Here is a 14,928-nt window from a genome sequence, read left to right as displayed (position 1 = left end):
TTGAGAGTTCAGGTGAAGAAGTAAGAAAAGAAGTTTCAGAAGATGACCTATCAAGAGCTATGAAATGCACGATGGTCATAGAACTAAAGTGCTTTACCTGAAAGGTACATTCAATTAAATGAAATCTTTGAAAGACACATTTGCCTAAACCTGAGAAGGTAGAAAGTTTGATATTTAAATAAATAACTCAATATCTAGTCACATATATGGACTCTTGCATTCAATAATTTTTTATTCTATAATAATTATTTTAACTTCATTAAATTTTTTCCTATATTACAACAATATAGAAGATTGCCATCGCAAAATAAATACCAAAAATTAATATCCCCTTCAATAGATTGAACACAGAACATCTGAGCTGTCAAATCTTCACAATAGAGGGAAAAAGTCTTCCCCTGGTCTCTCTAGGTCTTCTCAATATGCATATCTGTAACAGGAAGAATTATATGAAAAAATTATCAAATTACAAAATTATGAAGGCACAGAACACTTCATAGCTTTGCACCCCTTTCCTAGAGTTTGAATGTACCAAAAAGTTTCCTTGATCATCAAAATTAAAGATCTAAAATTAAATTAATTAACAGATTAAACAGGAAAAAGATCATGGTAGGAAATAAAAGTGGTAGTTCAAACATACTGTTGGGAAGAGCTCTTTAGCAAATACAGTGAGATTGCTGTTTCTTAGGTCCCCCTTTCTTTTAAAACATTTTAAAATAATTTCAAGTACATTTAGTGCTTCCTCTGTCTGTATTCCCAGTGGTATATGCCCAGGTCCTAACTTTTTGGCTTGGTGATCAACACCTGCAGGACCAGCAGGCTTACCTGTAAGTTTACTGTAGTAAAGTGTACCAGGGAGGAATTTGGGATGCAATTAATGCAAGTGCTTTAGAAGTCAGCAAGAAAGTGAGAGAAAAACTTCAGTAATTTCACCCTTCTGTTCTACACCATAGAATGTTTCATAGATTTGAGATATTTAATTATGTATTTTCTTGCTTTGTTGAGACAGAATCACACAGCTTGAGACCTGGTCAAGTGGCTGTGACAGGTTCCTGTCCCCTCCCTCATTGCCATCACCACCCTTACAGATATGCATGAACAATTACTTCTATAGTAAAAGTAGAAGATGGAAAAAGCAACTGGTTTGGATTTTTATATATCTCCACATCACATTTTCCTCTGTATATCTTTACTTTCTATTTTAAAAACCAGATTCATTATCTGATGTAATAAACAGTACACAATGAGTTATGATGGTGAGTTTGTACGACACAGAATGGGAGAGAGGCTGTATTAGCTCTTGAAGGCTCTGTCTGTTGAAACAAGAGTCTATAAACCAGCCTTGAATCAATGCTCCAGTGACCAGGGATGGTTTATGCTGTGTACAATTTACTACCAATTTTTCCTTTGTCATTTATACTTACATTTCAGCTCTCTATCTTCAGAAGAAGCATCTCCGTAGTCATGTGTATCCTTATCTTTTGACAGCTCTGTAAGCAAAGGACATACATACACGCAGCACTGAGGATAGTGTAAACTTTTCCTATAGTGATAAATTTGTATTAGAAGCTGCTACCTCAGTCCACTCAGGATCTAGAGTGACTTGAATGCAGAGCAAGAGATGAGATTAACACCAAATGCTGTGTCTGTTTGGGTAAGTATTCTCAAAAGAGTTGTTCTTAGGAAAAAACCCAATGGCCAGCATGAACTAATTTTCACACAGCAATTTAATTTGTGGTGGTCTCCAAATACCCATATAACACATTAAAAATAAGTCAGCCAGTAACCATCTTCAGAGGCAGCAAAAGGATTTTAATTTTTCTCTCCTGCTGTAAATATTAAGTCTCTTTGCTCTTTTCTTAATTTCCTTCAATACCACCTGTCATGGTGATCCTAGCCTTCCACTGAGCTTTCCTCATAGTAAATAGCATCAATATCACAACACAGAAATTAAAGTTTCCCTGAGTTTCTCTCAAAAGGGCCAAACACTCTGTCATAAATGTTGTGACAAAGCATCTCAAATGCATGCTATGATACTGGAGAAAACAGAGGAATTTGCCAGTGCAGTTCAAATTGCAGCAAAATGTTTGCACATCAGGATGTGATGCCATTCTGAGGTATTATGTTCCAGGGAGCCTGTTCCATCCTATTGCAGATTTTCCAAAACACAGCATACTGCTCTGTCTTTTTCTTGTGCTTACCAGGAGTGCATCAGTTCCTGGAACAAGTATGCATTTCTTTAACATTTTCCTTTCAAAAGGATGACACAGTCATGAAAAGCTATTCTTCAATTGTAATTTATAGTTGTTATGTAAATGAAATGTGGAAAGCAAAATCAAAATGGAATTTAAATCTCCATTTGGTTGTCACCATTACAAAATTAATTTTCAAGCAATTACTTCCACAAGAATCACACTCTGCTAGATTTATGTCATATGTACATACTTGCTGTTGATGGACTCGCCACAGATGTTCTGTTGCCCTTATTTGCTCTAGCTGAAAGACAACAAAGAGAAAAAAATTTTTAAAAAACACCCAGAATACTTGGCTTTAGACCTAATGAGAAGCCTAAACACATTGGTGGGAGGGGTACACATTGCATATTGTAATCATTTGTTCTCAAAACACTAAATTTCTTCAAAAACTTCAAAATAAATTCTTTAGTGCTCCCAGTCTGTTTGTTTCCTTTCCAACTTCCTTTTCTTGTTTCTAAGCCAGAACTCCGTTGATAATATACACTAACATCACTGCAAAATACTTGTTCAAGTGGTTTCCCATTGCTTCTTTTCACACAGAATTTTAACATATCAGAAAACAGGGAACAGGGGATCATCTCAGCACTTTCTGAGAGAAAAAATGCTCACATTCTGGGAAGATTCTGTTCTGAAAAAGTCTCTTTTCTGGTAACCCAGGACAGCTTAGGGTTTAAGATAAAAATCTATTCACTAGTTTAGCTTTTGAATCAACTTATGGTTTATCAAACACACACACTCACATGTGTATGTGTGTATATATAGATAGATATGAAAGCTAATGTGATGTGCATTATCACATACACACACAAACAATAAATATTAGTCAGGCAACCTAGGAAACTTCTGACCTTCAATGAAATCCCCAGAGGGATTCTTTTGAGCAGTCAAGGATTTTGCTGTCCCTTCTTCCACTTTCATGTTCTCCTCCTACTCCTATTATCTTCTTAGGGCAAGTATATTCTTATACTTGCAGGATTATCTACAGTTCTCTTGCAGCCTGTTAGAATCACCTTCAAGCCTGTTAAGCTTATGAGTACTTCTCTCAGGATGTTTCCATAGCTGCCCCTCTCCCCCACCCAACCTATGAAAGAAAAAGAAATTAACAGTATTTCTTTTAGTTTAAGTAACAAGTTAAAAACATTTTTTTCCTTTATTTTGGGTACTAGATATTTTTCATACTCAGATAACCTACAGATTATCTCTTCAAGTTTTTATTTTGTTAACTAGCAAGTGAAAACAAATTATTGCCAATGCTTTAGCTTTTCAACATACTGTGATGCTAAAAGTATTAATTAATTGAGTGAACTGAGAAAGTTCACTCAAAACTTAGTAAGGAAATCAATTAAATATTTGCTTTAAAAAACAGGTGCTCTTACAGTTCAGTAAAATTTTTCAGAGAATGCAGAAAAAGAACCACTAAAAACTTCCAGTATCCTGTCTGCTACCACCATTCTGGACCCCAGTCAAAAGAGAGGACACAGAACAGGAACTTCCAATTTCCAGTAGGTAAAAAATAAGTGCTTTGATGTTGCAATAGGTTAGACACTAATCTTACTGCTTACATCCTTACCTATAAGAAAGATTAACAGACATGCATGGGTAAATGGGGCTTGTGAAGGGTTGATAACATGTTTCACTCTGTCAACTTGCTAGTTGCAAGTCAAGCAAAAAAAGAGAAATAAACTGTGGCAAAAAACTGTCTCATTCCACTCAGCAAGCATGAATTAACAGAGAAGATTGATAATAACTGAGATATTCTAAAATAAATAATTTGCGTACCTTTTCTTATGCAGAGCAGAAATACAAGCACTGATCCAACGAAAGCAGTAGCAATGAGAGTTGCTCCAACAAAGCGTCTGCTCTCAGTCTGGAGAATGCCATCCGTTGAATCTTCAAGAAAAACAGGTGGGGGATAAGACATTACATAATTGCATAAGATCCTCCTTTTGCCTTTCTTTTTCACTGTATTATTTTTGTTATGAGCCATTAAGACATGGTAACATAATAGATTGTGTCTAAGGACAGGTGTTAATGGTGCACATAACACTTATTTTCAAATAAGGGTGGGGAAAGATATAACATATTTATATTTGTCTTTGTTCTCTGCATTCTATGTGATAGAGCCTTTGATCACATCAGAATTCTGTTTGTCAAAGTGTTACATCTGGCTTAGTTTCTCATCAGTATTACAGGAAAAAGGTAATTGAGAAAGAGGACAGAGTTCCTTTCATCTGGTAATGATTGCTCTAAATGCAAAGGGTAAATGGTGTTCTTGAATCCCAGATATTTTTCTTGTTAAAATCAAACTTGCCCATTGAAAGAATTACTTGGCTTTCTCACTCTAAACCTGCCTGTTTCAAACCCTTGTCTTGTCAAAAAGTGTGACTGCACAGTTGTTTTTAAAACTAGGTGGTGAACTGGACAAGGTAAATGACCTCACTAAGTAACAGTGTGACAAAGAGAAATACTATTTTTGAGTTGGATTGGGTCTCCAGTTTGGTTGGAAACATATCAGGCTACAATGCAGAAAAGAATAATCAAAAGCAAAAGCAGCAGAGGAGCTGCCTAGTTAAAAGGTTTAATTAGGAATTGTATTAGTCTTGTGCATTTATGAATTTTTCTTCAGTTCTGACTTTATGAGGGAAAAAATCTGTGTACAATTACTTTGATTTAAATGTGCTCAAAGCAAAAGCTGTAGTGGCAGGAAAAGACTATATTGTTCAAGTTTATGTGACAGTAATCATCAACAAAATAGAATATTCTTGGAAGATGGAAGGTTTTACTTTCCAGGTGCTGAGTTGCATGTCTTCCAAATAATAGAACTTTTTAAACATTTAAACTCAATTTCCATATACCTGCAGGTCACACAAAATTCCAGTCTTTAAATTCTGACCATACATGCATGATGAACGTGTTAGTATAGTGAAAGTATGCATTAATAACAAAACTTAATGACACAGGTATGTCTTTCTTTCTAGCCTCTTCAAAATTTGGAAAGAGAAACAAATCACAGCTGATTTGACTGGGACAAAATTACATTAGCACCTTGAAGTGCCTTGAAGTGTATTACCATAAATGAAATTTAGAAGTGTTACCTGCTATTTGTAGAATGGCAGTTGTATTTTCTTGCAGCTCTTTATTCCAGAATATACAGTAAAAAATTTCATCAATTCCACTTTTGATTGTAAGGGTACTTGTCACACGGTACAACTGGTCACTTGCAGTTTCAAACCTTGTATTTGCCTTATCAGTCAAATCTTCGTAGTTTCTATTCTGCCATATCACTTCAGCTTTTGGATATCCTTCTGACTGGCATGTCAGCTTCCATTCATTGCGTCCTGTGCTCACCATTCCTTGGTTTATAATTCTGTAAGGAGCTAAACAATTGGGGAAAAAAAAAATCATTACCAATAGGAAGCTAAAAACACAGCCTGTATTAAACGAAAGACACCTTTTCTTTTTCCCCAGCCCCCAGGGTCAAGTTTCAGCTTGGATTTTAACAGGAAAAGTAAGTAACACTATTGAGTCTGTAACTGGAGGTACAGGATTTATTACAATTTTGATGTGGTTTAGAAAGCTCACTCAGCTTTATGGTCTTTGTACTCTCTATGTGATTTTGCAGCCTGAGTCCTTACATGTCATAGGGGATTTAAAGGACAGAACACAGATTCAACCTAAACAGAAGTGCCAAGTTACACAGCTGCGCAAGCACCATTGGATAGCTCCTGTCTCCAATGAGGTTTCTTTAACTGCTGATACAGATATGTTTTACTTCACGATCTCCTTTGAAATCTTCTAAGAGTATCAGAGTATTGAACCTCTGGTAGTAGCACACACACCTTTAACTTTCAGATGGATTGTCTTGTAGTCAGCTCCCCCATAGGCAATAACACAGCGGTAAACTCCTGCATCTCTGAGCTTCACATCAGTGATCTGAAGGAGAGACTGTCCCAAGTTCAGATTCTCTTTCAACAATTTTATTCTTCCCCTAAAGTCAATGTGCTGATTTTTGAAGTCTTCCTCTCCTTTGTGAAGTACATAAACCTGCTTCAACTCATCTTTCTTTTCCCAGCTGACACTTAAATCTCTAAACTCTAATTTCCCATTCACTGGAAATGTGCATTCCATGGTTACATTGTTCCCACGTTCCACAATGCAGAGTGACTGAGGAGCTTCAACAGTGAATAAAGCTGAAAAACAAAATTTGGAAGAAAACTTAATTTTTCAATAATACACCTAATCTTTGAAGTCATGTCTTACCATATCCATAGGAAATTTTAAGGACCAAAGTATCTGCTCTGTTCTGAAAAGTTAAACATTTTGGTCTGTAGTTGTCCAAGTGTGTGACAAACTGTATACACACACAATGGGTGCTCATATCTGCAGACACCTGCTTTGTGCACACACAGTGTGATGCTGTACTGAAAACTGTGAGCTGTATATGCACAGCCCCTCAGCTGTTGCTTTGAGAACTCTGCTCTTGTAACAGGTAAGTATTAGTGCCTTCAGTGGGAATGTCCTGTTTATGTAAATGCCAATTGTTTTTTACCCACAATGTTAAAGAATACACAACATTTCCCAGTTTTGATAGAGCCTAGAAAACCTTTGGTGTAATGGTACCTTGTTTGAAATGGTGCCTCTGCTAGACCACTGACGGGGACTTTACCCTGGCCCCATATCAAAATACAGGCATCTAGTTTAATATAAAGCCACTAATGTAAAGCTTAGACCTTTTCTCTTAAAACATTAAGGAAAAAAAGCTCAAATGCTAGCAGCTGAGGGAAAACTGGAGAAATTAATATTTCTATGCTTATACATGGAAAGAAAACATACTAAAACAGTTCTCCTGAATTTTATGTCTTCTTACCATTTAGGAAATGCCAGTAGAATAAAAATACATACAGAAACAAAGGCCTTCCCATGATGTAGATGGAACCTAAAATGATAAAAAATAGATAAATATAAATACATACTCATTTTCTGAGCTGCACTATCAAATACACTTTATAGTCAATCCACACAGAGAACTGACAGGAGATGCTGAATTCCACCCTATTTAAAAACAGGACAAAACTTCACCCAGTAGAAAATCAGGCAGAAATCTTCTGCATGGCTGTTTCCAGGAAAAACATCTTACTTTATTTGCTTTAAATATCTGTTCTTGACTATGGCTAAATAGATGCTTTATCATTATCTGTTGATTAATGAATAAGTACTCACAAATACCCAGTTGTACCCCTAACTATAACAGGAAATGTTGCTCCCATTAGGAGAATGAAAGAGTTTTCTACACTCAGTCAGTGCAGGAAATAGAACTTTAGTTCTTCCCCACCTGTTTGCTTTATTTTAACATACTGTGAATACACCCTGCTTTTTTACCCTGGTCCCACAGTACATACTAGAAAGATCACAAAGTTACATATATTGTGAAAACAATTCATGCAGTAGTTCATCTCATAACTCATATTTATGCAATAACAACTATGAATCAACCACTCACACAATAGTGCCTTTGTAAAACAGTGACAAAGCCAGTTAATCTACAAGCAGAATCAATTGCCTTGAATTTATGCTGCTTTACCTCTAAGTACAAAAGTAATTTCATTTTTCTGTCAGAAGTTTTTCCCTTTTTTCTGACATACGTTTTACAGTGCGACACAACATTTTAACATTTTAAAATGCTTAATATCAACTCTTACATTTAATCTTCACACACCCACTGATTTTGGTAAGTCTGTATTTTAAGTCATAAATACAGAAAATGGAATTTTTTTTTTCTAATTTTGGCACCCCAAATATCCACCAAAATAAGGAAGAATTGCCTTTAGCTGTTTTCTAGTGGTAGTTTCAGAATCTGTATAAGAAATTAGACAACTGTAATGCTCATAACACTTTCTAAATGATGAAATTCTATCTTGACTGCCATTCTTCACCATTCTTATGTTTCATCTTTCTTTCTCTGATTGTCAACTTTAAGATTATAGTGAAAAAATAATTTTGTCTTGAATTCATATAATACATGTGCCCTTACAGTGCTGTGGCCAAAGGGAACTAGACTGCTTCTAATAATTTAATTCAAGCTACTTCTTTTCCTCAGATTGTTGCTGCCTGATCCCAACAGCTGATTTGCAGCAAGCAATGCATATGGAGCTGAGAAAGGAAAGTAATCAACTGCACTGTTAACAATGTAAGCATGGTCTGAAAACAGGTGCAGGAAAAATACAAAGATTTTCAGGGTGGAAGATCTGATTAATTGATAAATCCTAGGCTTAATAAAATGATTAGGTACCAGACTTATTCCTTAGCCACAAGCAATGTTCTTGAAAGCACTAGAAAATTGCAGCCCAATCCTGTGGGTCTGCAAGAGCTTCCCTGAGCACATATGCATCAGAATGCCTCCATCATGATTCCCCTGCTATAGTAACAAGCTCCACCAACTAAGCTCCAAAGTAAAGCTTTTCAAACAGGATAGAGGTATACCCAACACACAAATGTGCCATAATCACACTTATTCTGTAGACAAGCCTGCTGCTGAGACTGACAGGGTCTTGTGCACTCCTCCTATCAGAAAGATCAGAGTTGCAGCACATTGACTCAAAATACTTTCCATTTTTTTTTAAATAGAGGCTGTAAACTGCTCATAACAAAGCAGACTGCTTGAACTAGTACACTGCTTGAAACAAGCAGTATGTGCACTACAGTCAGGATACTGAAAGATACCCATACTCCTGCCTGCAACCCCTATCCACCTTATTGACAGGAAAACTAAGCGTTGGCATGATCTCCAGGAGAGGAGTTCTGATTAACTCCGGGAAGACAGATGACAACAAGTTAGCTTTTATAGTCCCAAGACCCATGTTTATGTCCTGCAATTGCTGAAATTTATTAGCATTTCCCCACTGCAATTTATAAGCATTTCCCCCACAATTTCTCCCACTGTAGAGGAAAACAAGCTTTACAATACAGAAAAGAAGTATGACTATTACTTACAAATTTCTTCAAGACTAAGAAAGTTTGCTGCTGTATTCAATTTTTCACTTCCAGAGGGAAAAAAATGTAGGTCCAGATCAAATCCAGGTGCACATGCAAAAAGAAAACCAATAACCATTATAGAACCTTCTCCTGTTTTGCCCTAAGCAGAAGAATCCTCTGGGTCAGTCTGAGACCTTGACATCAGTCAAAGTCCTTTACTAAAGCTATCTGCTTGCTGTTTTTCTTACAGAACCTACCACAATCCCCCTTCTGTCCTCCTGCCAGCTTCCAACATCTGTGGCAGTTTTTTAAAAGTGAAGTATATTCACTGTGCAAATTGCTCCTCGGTTCTGCTGCTGCATGTTTCTGCCACAATCAAATGATAAAGACAGGAAAAAAAAAACTATTTGTCAAAAGACTTCATGTGACAACTTAAATGTTGATGTAACTACATCTACTTCTTTAGGAAACTCCCCCATTATTGAAAGTTCCCCAGCAGGGAAAATTCTGTATTGCTAACTGTGGTTCACTATAACCAAAGACATAAATGCTGCAAAAATTAGAACATAAAAATACCATGGGCATTTTAAGAAACATGTAATCCAATGAAAGCTATGTGTGAGCACTAGTCCTTGGAACACCAATTACAAGTGGTCACCCATCTACACAAACTCTGGGTCCCTAGATTATTAATCTCAAGCCATGCCAAAAAGCTGCTAAAAACAACTAGAACTTTCTACACAATTTTTTCATGTCCATAAAGGTCATAGGAATAGGAATAATGTAGGAATAACAGGAAAAGCATTTCCTACCCTCCTCTTGTAAAGACAAGTATTCTCCTCCCAAGATCTGGACAAAATGAAGGGCCTTGCCTTGCTACAGTGCAGTGAAAAAAGAGTTCTTAATCCTATGTACTATGTTAGCAAAAAACAGAGAGCACTGTCTTTTTAATTTTTTTAATTTTAATTTTCTTTGATTCTCGAAGTCAATTAAGGATACAGAACCCCCCCTGCCCCCTCAAGTGTTAGAAGCAAAAGGATGTACTCACATTAACTTGTAGACTGTAGTGGGAGAACCAGGTCAACAGCACAAAATACAAATGTAAACATATGTTTCAGTGTAAACTCATTCTCTTAAGTTGTCTTCACATACATCAGAAAATGGTTGAAAATCTCAGAGAAGTTAAAATACTGTAAAATGAGAACTCTAAAAAATTTTCACTGTTTTCTTCTTTCCACTTGACAGCCTGCTCACAGTATCTGTCATGGAAAAAAAACCACGTAATGTGGAATCATTGTCTGACTGATAAAGGTTAATGTTTTTACTTGATGTGTGAGATGAATGTGGAAACCATAAAATAGCTGAATGTAACATTTAGGTTGTAACAACCTGAAACTACCTTAGGAGATTGAGGGGGTGGGTGAGACCGATAAATGTTAATTTCCACTGGCATTTTTGCTGCTTTTAAAAATTATTAAGAGTTTTTAAAACTATTAAAACTAAAGGCCAAATTATATTGTCTCTGTGAAGAAAAAAAAAAAAATGCAACAGAAAGAAACTGAAACACATTTCTAAAGTACTGTGAGATCAGAGCAGCCAGCTTTCAATGTAGTGACCTTTCAATGTCAGGAAATTAGCTTCTGCTTTTTCATCGCTTGCCTTGAGGTCACAGGGTTGCATTTTCCATGTAAATTTTTAGCAGCAAATAAGAGACTAGGACAGGTGGCATTGTGTTTTGTTGAGTTTCTTTTAGTTCTTGTTGTTTAATTTTGTTGTTTATACACACATACGCTGTATAGATAGGTAGATAGATAGGTATTCGTATATATGAAAAAAATTTATATATATATACACTCGTATATATAAATATATTTTTACTGCCCAGCTGTGTACTGCGGTGGTGGAGTTTGAGTTTTGGGTTTTTTTCAGCTGTTGTGCAACCAATTTCCCAGACGCCCGTCTAAGCGCCGCCTGCCTCCGGGCATCCCAAGGGCAGCAGCGCTGGCAGGGAGCGCGCCCCGGGCAGGCGCGGGCGCCGCGCTCCCCTCACGGCGGGCCGCGGTCGGCGCGCACCGCCACAGGCTGCGGCCGCCGGCTGCTGGCCGGCTCCGCCTTGCCCGGGGCTCTCTCCGCGGCCGCCGGAGCTGCGCACAGCCCGTCCCGCCCCACCTCGGCCAGGCCTCGGTCGGAGCAGCGGGTTAGAGCCCAGCCCGGCCCGGCCGGCCCTGCCGGGAGCCCGCCCGAAACCCCCGCCCGACACCCCCGGCCCGCTCCGCGCCTCACGTTCCCAGCGCCTCAGCCGCGGCGGAGCGCGGAGTGCGGGCAGCTTCTCTTCTCCTGAGAGCAGTGAGCTCTAGAAAACAAAACCAAAAGCGGGATCATGCTTCCCATGCCTTATCCTTTCATTTTAGCGTGGTGAAATCATTCCATTTCTAAACGCATGTCTTGCGTGACTGATAGATACTCATGCGGAGGATGACTGGTGTCAAAAGACTGGAAATGGTGACACAGTATCCAGGACAGCCATATATTCCAGGAGCTATGTCCTGCTTCTCCAGAGAAAAAGAAGCAATTTATTTAAATAGCTCTGTTCCCTGCCACTTAAAGAGCGGTTGTAAGAACAGTTTACTAATGAGTGTATTTACAGGGTAAAATATAAATCAAATACAAAATTGTGATCCGTGGTAGCATACACATCTCAGAGATGTGTACTGAAGGAGGGGAAGGACACCCAAACCCTGTGCTGTCTACGCCCTATGCATACTGCCACCTGCAGTATGAAATTAATGGTTTTGTGGACCATAAGCCAGGAGGTGTTTGAGAAACCACAAGAATCTCTTCCTGGAAGCCATCAGGTTTTCTGTTGATACAGTACATTGATGAGGAGGTGTTTAACAGCAATCATTTTAATTGTGTTCAAAACTTCCGAAAACATATAACATGACTTCCTCAGAAAGAAGGATGTAGATATTAGGTTACGCTATAAAAACTCTTCTGCACACCTCTCACACGTACCTCCAGATAGACAAAACTGCTGTCCCTGCTGCTTCCAGGCCCTTCCCAGGGGATATCAGCCCAACAGAGACACCTCCACAAGCACAGAGAAGCACAGAGGTCTCAAGACAGGGAGGAGCCCAAATAAAGGACTTAGAGGAAGCTCATATTTTAATAAGCTTGAAATAGTTTAGCAATAAACATGACATTTGTAAATGGCAACTTACACAGCTATGTGGTGTACACAAGTTACCCAGACAAAATAATCATAAGCCAAGCTGTGAAGTTTCTTTCCAGTAAGTACAAAATATGACTACAAAAACATTCCCAGAATGAAGTGGAAGCTTTTAGTTTATGATAAATGCTTTAAGTTGACTATGAAGACCAGATAACATAGTGATTTCCCCTACAGCAAACAAAAAACTCTGTGTCAAAGCCACAGGCTTATCTTAGCTCTGCTAGGATTTTCCTTCACACAATTCCTGTATTCAAGAAAGTCAAAAAAAAAAAAAAAAAAAAAAAAAAAAAAAAAAAAGTAAAAATCTACAAGGTTGCAATTGCAATCATCTTTCTTCATTAGTGTAAAATATTAAAAATCTGGATTGTTTTGCTGAACATTCATCCCTAAAATCTAAAAGAAAAGAAAAAAGTTACTGTCACAAGTTAAATGATTAGCTATTATGGGGTTAAAATGTCCAGTCATCTATGTTTACAGGGAGTACACTTCAAGCATACTTAAGTAAATATACTGTGGTAAAACAAGGAAATTGGCTTGCTAAATTCTACAAATTCAGGACATTGATCTTCAATTTCTTTCTTCAGTTTCTTTCAAACTAATTATTTTGATTGATAGATTTTGGAATTTATTTTGTAGATAATCTTTCAGATACAGATATAGCCTACTTTCCAGGTACTTGTTCTATAGACTATCTCCAGCATGCTGTTTCCTACTCAATCTGGATTATATAATTGAAGAGAACAATTAATTATTTAATATCCAAATCATTATGGTAAAATTCAAACTGATGCATCCAAGTGTACTACATGTAAAGATAAGAGAAAATATACTTGCTTTCTTTCAAATATTTCTTTTAGTTCTAATTCTGTGTTCCTCTTTCTTCCTTATCATGTATAAATCACAAATAAACTACCTAATTAATATCTGCATCAGCACAAATTATAACCACTTCAATTTTTAGTTGACTCTTTTTTTTTGTTAGGTATCACACTTAACATTTCCAAGGTTCAATTATATTTTGGACCAGCTGTTTCTGGAGAAAATATACCTTATAATTTAAAAATTATTTTTAAAAATATGACAAGAACAAAGGAGACATGACTGCCTTTCTAATGGATGCCAGATTTGTGTTATAATGAAATGTCTTCATAATTTCGCATGGGTCTTTTATAATGTCAGCAATACCTGTTGCTTTCTGGACTAAAGAAATACTGCCTGCCTTCAGAAATGCTGACAATCTAACAGCACCATGCAATATATGATGCTGTCTGATTTTTTCCTGTGGTCTCTGTACTATGACCTGACAGACTGCGAATTGAAACAGGAGAGGCTATATCCCCTGTGGGTGGTGCCATGTGGTGCCATGAATATTGACAATATCAGTGAAATCACATAATTCAGTTCATGTCTGCAGCCACAAGTTGTACCAACCAAGAGAAGCAAGAGCTGCAGCCCCTAGTGCAGGTGGACTCCTGCCAGTGTTTGAAGTCTGATGTAGCTCAAACCAGCTTCCCTTCCACAGGCATGAATCACAGTGGCTTCTTACGCCCTATGGAAACTAGTCTCCATTCTCTGTGCTATTTCTTAAATCCTAGATCATTTCTTCAGAAACCTGTACCTTTTTCCTAGCAATAAGTCACAGTTCTGCCCCTCCACCTCTCCCTTATCTATTCTTGTATTGTTGAAATCTGCTGCACGATCGTGTTGACCCCTCTACAGAAAGCAGACCTCTGTAACACAGAGGTTTTCCAGACCTGCAGTACAGAGGTCTACTGCACTCCTCAAGGAAAGATTTGGACAGATCAAAATGGTTTGCTTGGTTTCAAGGGGCTCAGTGTGTGAAGATGAATGGTATCTTTGGTGACCTGCTTTGAAAGAACATTACATTCTCACAAATTAATTAGTGAAACACCCATTATTCGTAATTCTCTCTGATGAAGTCTCGTTAAAGTAACACCTGTCCGTTGCTGCCAGTGCATTAGTGCCATCTTGTGTGGACCTGGAGTATACCAGTAAATTTCTCCCCTGGATCTCTGCTGCATCAGAGATCCAGGGGAGAAATTAAACACTTGTTGAATACTTCAAAAAGTCACTGACATTTTCAAAGTATCAGTACAATAGTTAAGTTCTTGGAAATTCTTTACTTCAAGTTTTTTACTTCAAGTAAAAACACTAAGCAAATTTCCATAATAGAAAAAAAAATTTTCCCCCTTCCTTTTCTCTCATTTTTGCTCTACCAGTAATTAAAAAAAAAAAAAAAAAAAAAAAAAAAGGAGGAAAAATGGGAAGACAGCTGTTTCCTCAATATTTTTTTTAACGAAACTATTTGAAAAATGCCTGGATTTAGAAAATAAGTATTGGCAAAACCAGCATGTACAGATCCAGATATCAGCAGATTGAGTGAGTAGATTATTTCTGGAAAAACATTAATTCTTGTGGTAAGACAAGATGTCAAATTGCACTATGAGG

At 37.4% G+C, this 14,928-nt stretch overlaps 1 protein-coding gene and 1 long non-coding RNA gene across 2 annotated transcripts; both read right to left on the bottom strand.

The window, feature by feature from the left end:
• Window positions 1-207: 207 nt before the first annotated feature.
• On the bottom strand, window positions 208-7,232 carry CD274 (CD274 molecule). Its single transcript, XM_077790383.1, has 7 exons — window positions 7,229-7,232; window positions 6,095-6,445; window positions 5,351-5,632; window positions 4,035-4,145; window positions 2,446-2,496; window positions 1,425-1,490; window positions 208-430 (listed from the first exon to the last, which is right to left on the bottom strand). Exons 1-7 carry the CDS (start codon window positions 7,230-7,232, stop codon window positions 408-410), a joined length of 888 nt encoding a protein of 295 aa, XP_077646509.1. The 3' UTR covers window positions 208-407.
• Window positions 7,233-9,243: 2,011 nt separating this feature from the next.
• On the bottom strand, window positions 9,244-11,633 carry LOC144248273 (uncharacterized). Its single transcript, XR_013341664.1, has 3 exons — window positions 11,511-11,633; window positions 10,276-10,486; window positions 9,244-9,292 (listed from the first exon to the last, which is right to left on the bottom strand). It is a non-coding gene; the product is annotated as an uncharacterized LOC144248273 (long non-coding RNA).
• Window positions 11,634-14,928: the final 3,295 nt, after the last annotated feature.

The sequence above is a fragment of the Lonchura striata genome, chromosome Z (assembly GCF_046129695.1).
Source record: "Lonchura striata isolate bLonStr1 chromosome Z, bLonStr1.mat, whole genome shotgun sequence".
In the NCBI taxonomy this organism is placed as follows: Eukaryota; Metazoa; Chordata; class Aves; order Passeriformes; family Estrildidae; genus Lonchura; species Lonchura striata.
The sequence above is the reverse complement of the archived record's forward strand: the minus strand, read 5'-3'. Positions and strand labels throughout refer to the sequence as shown.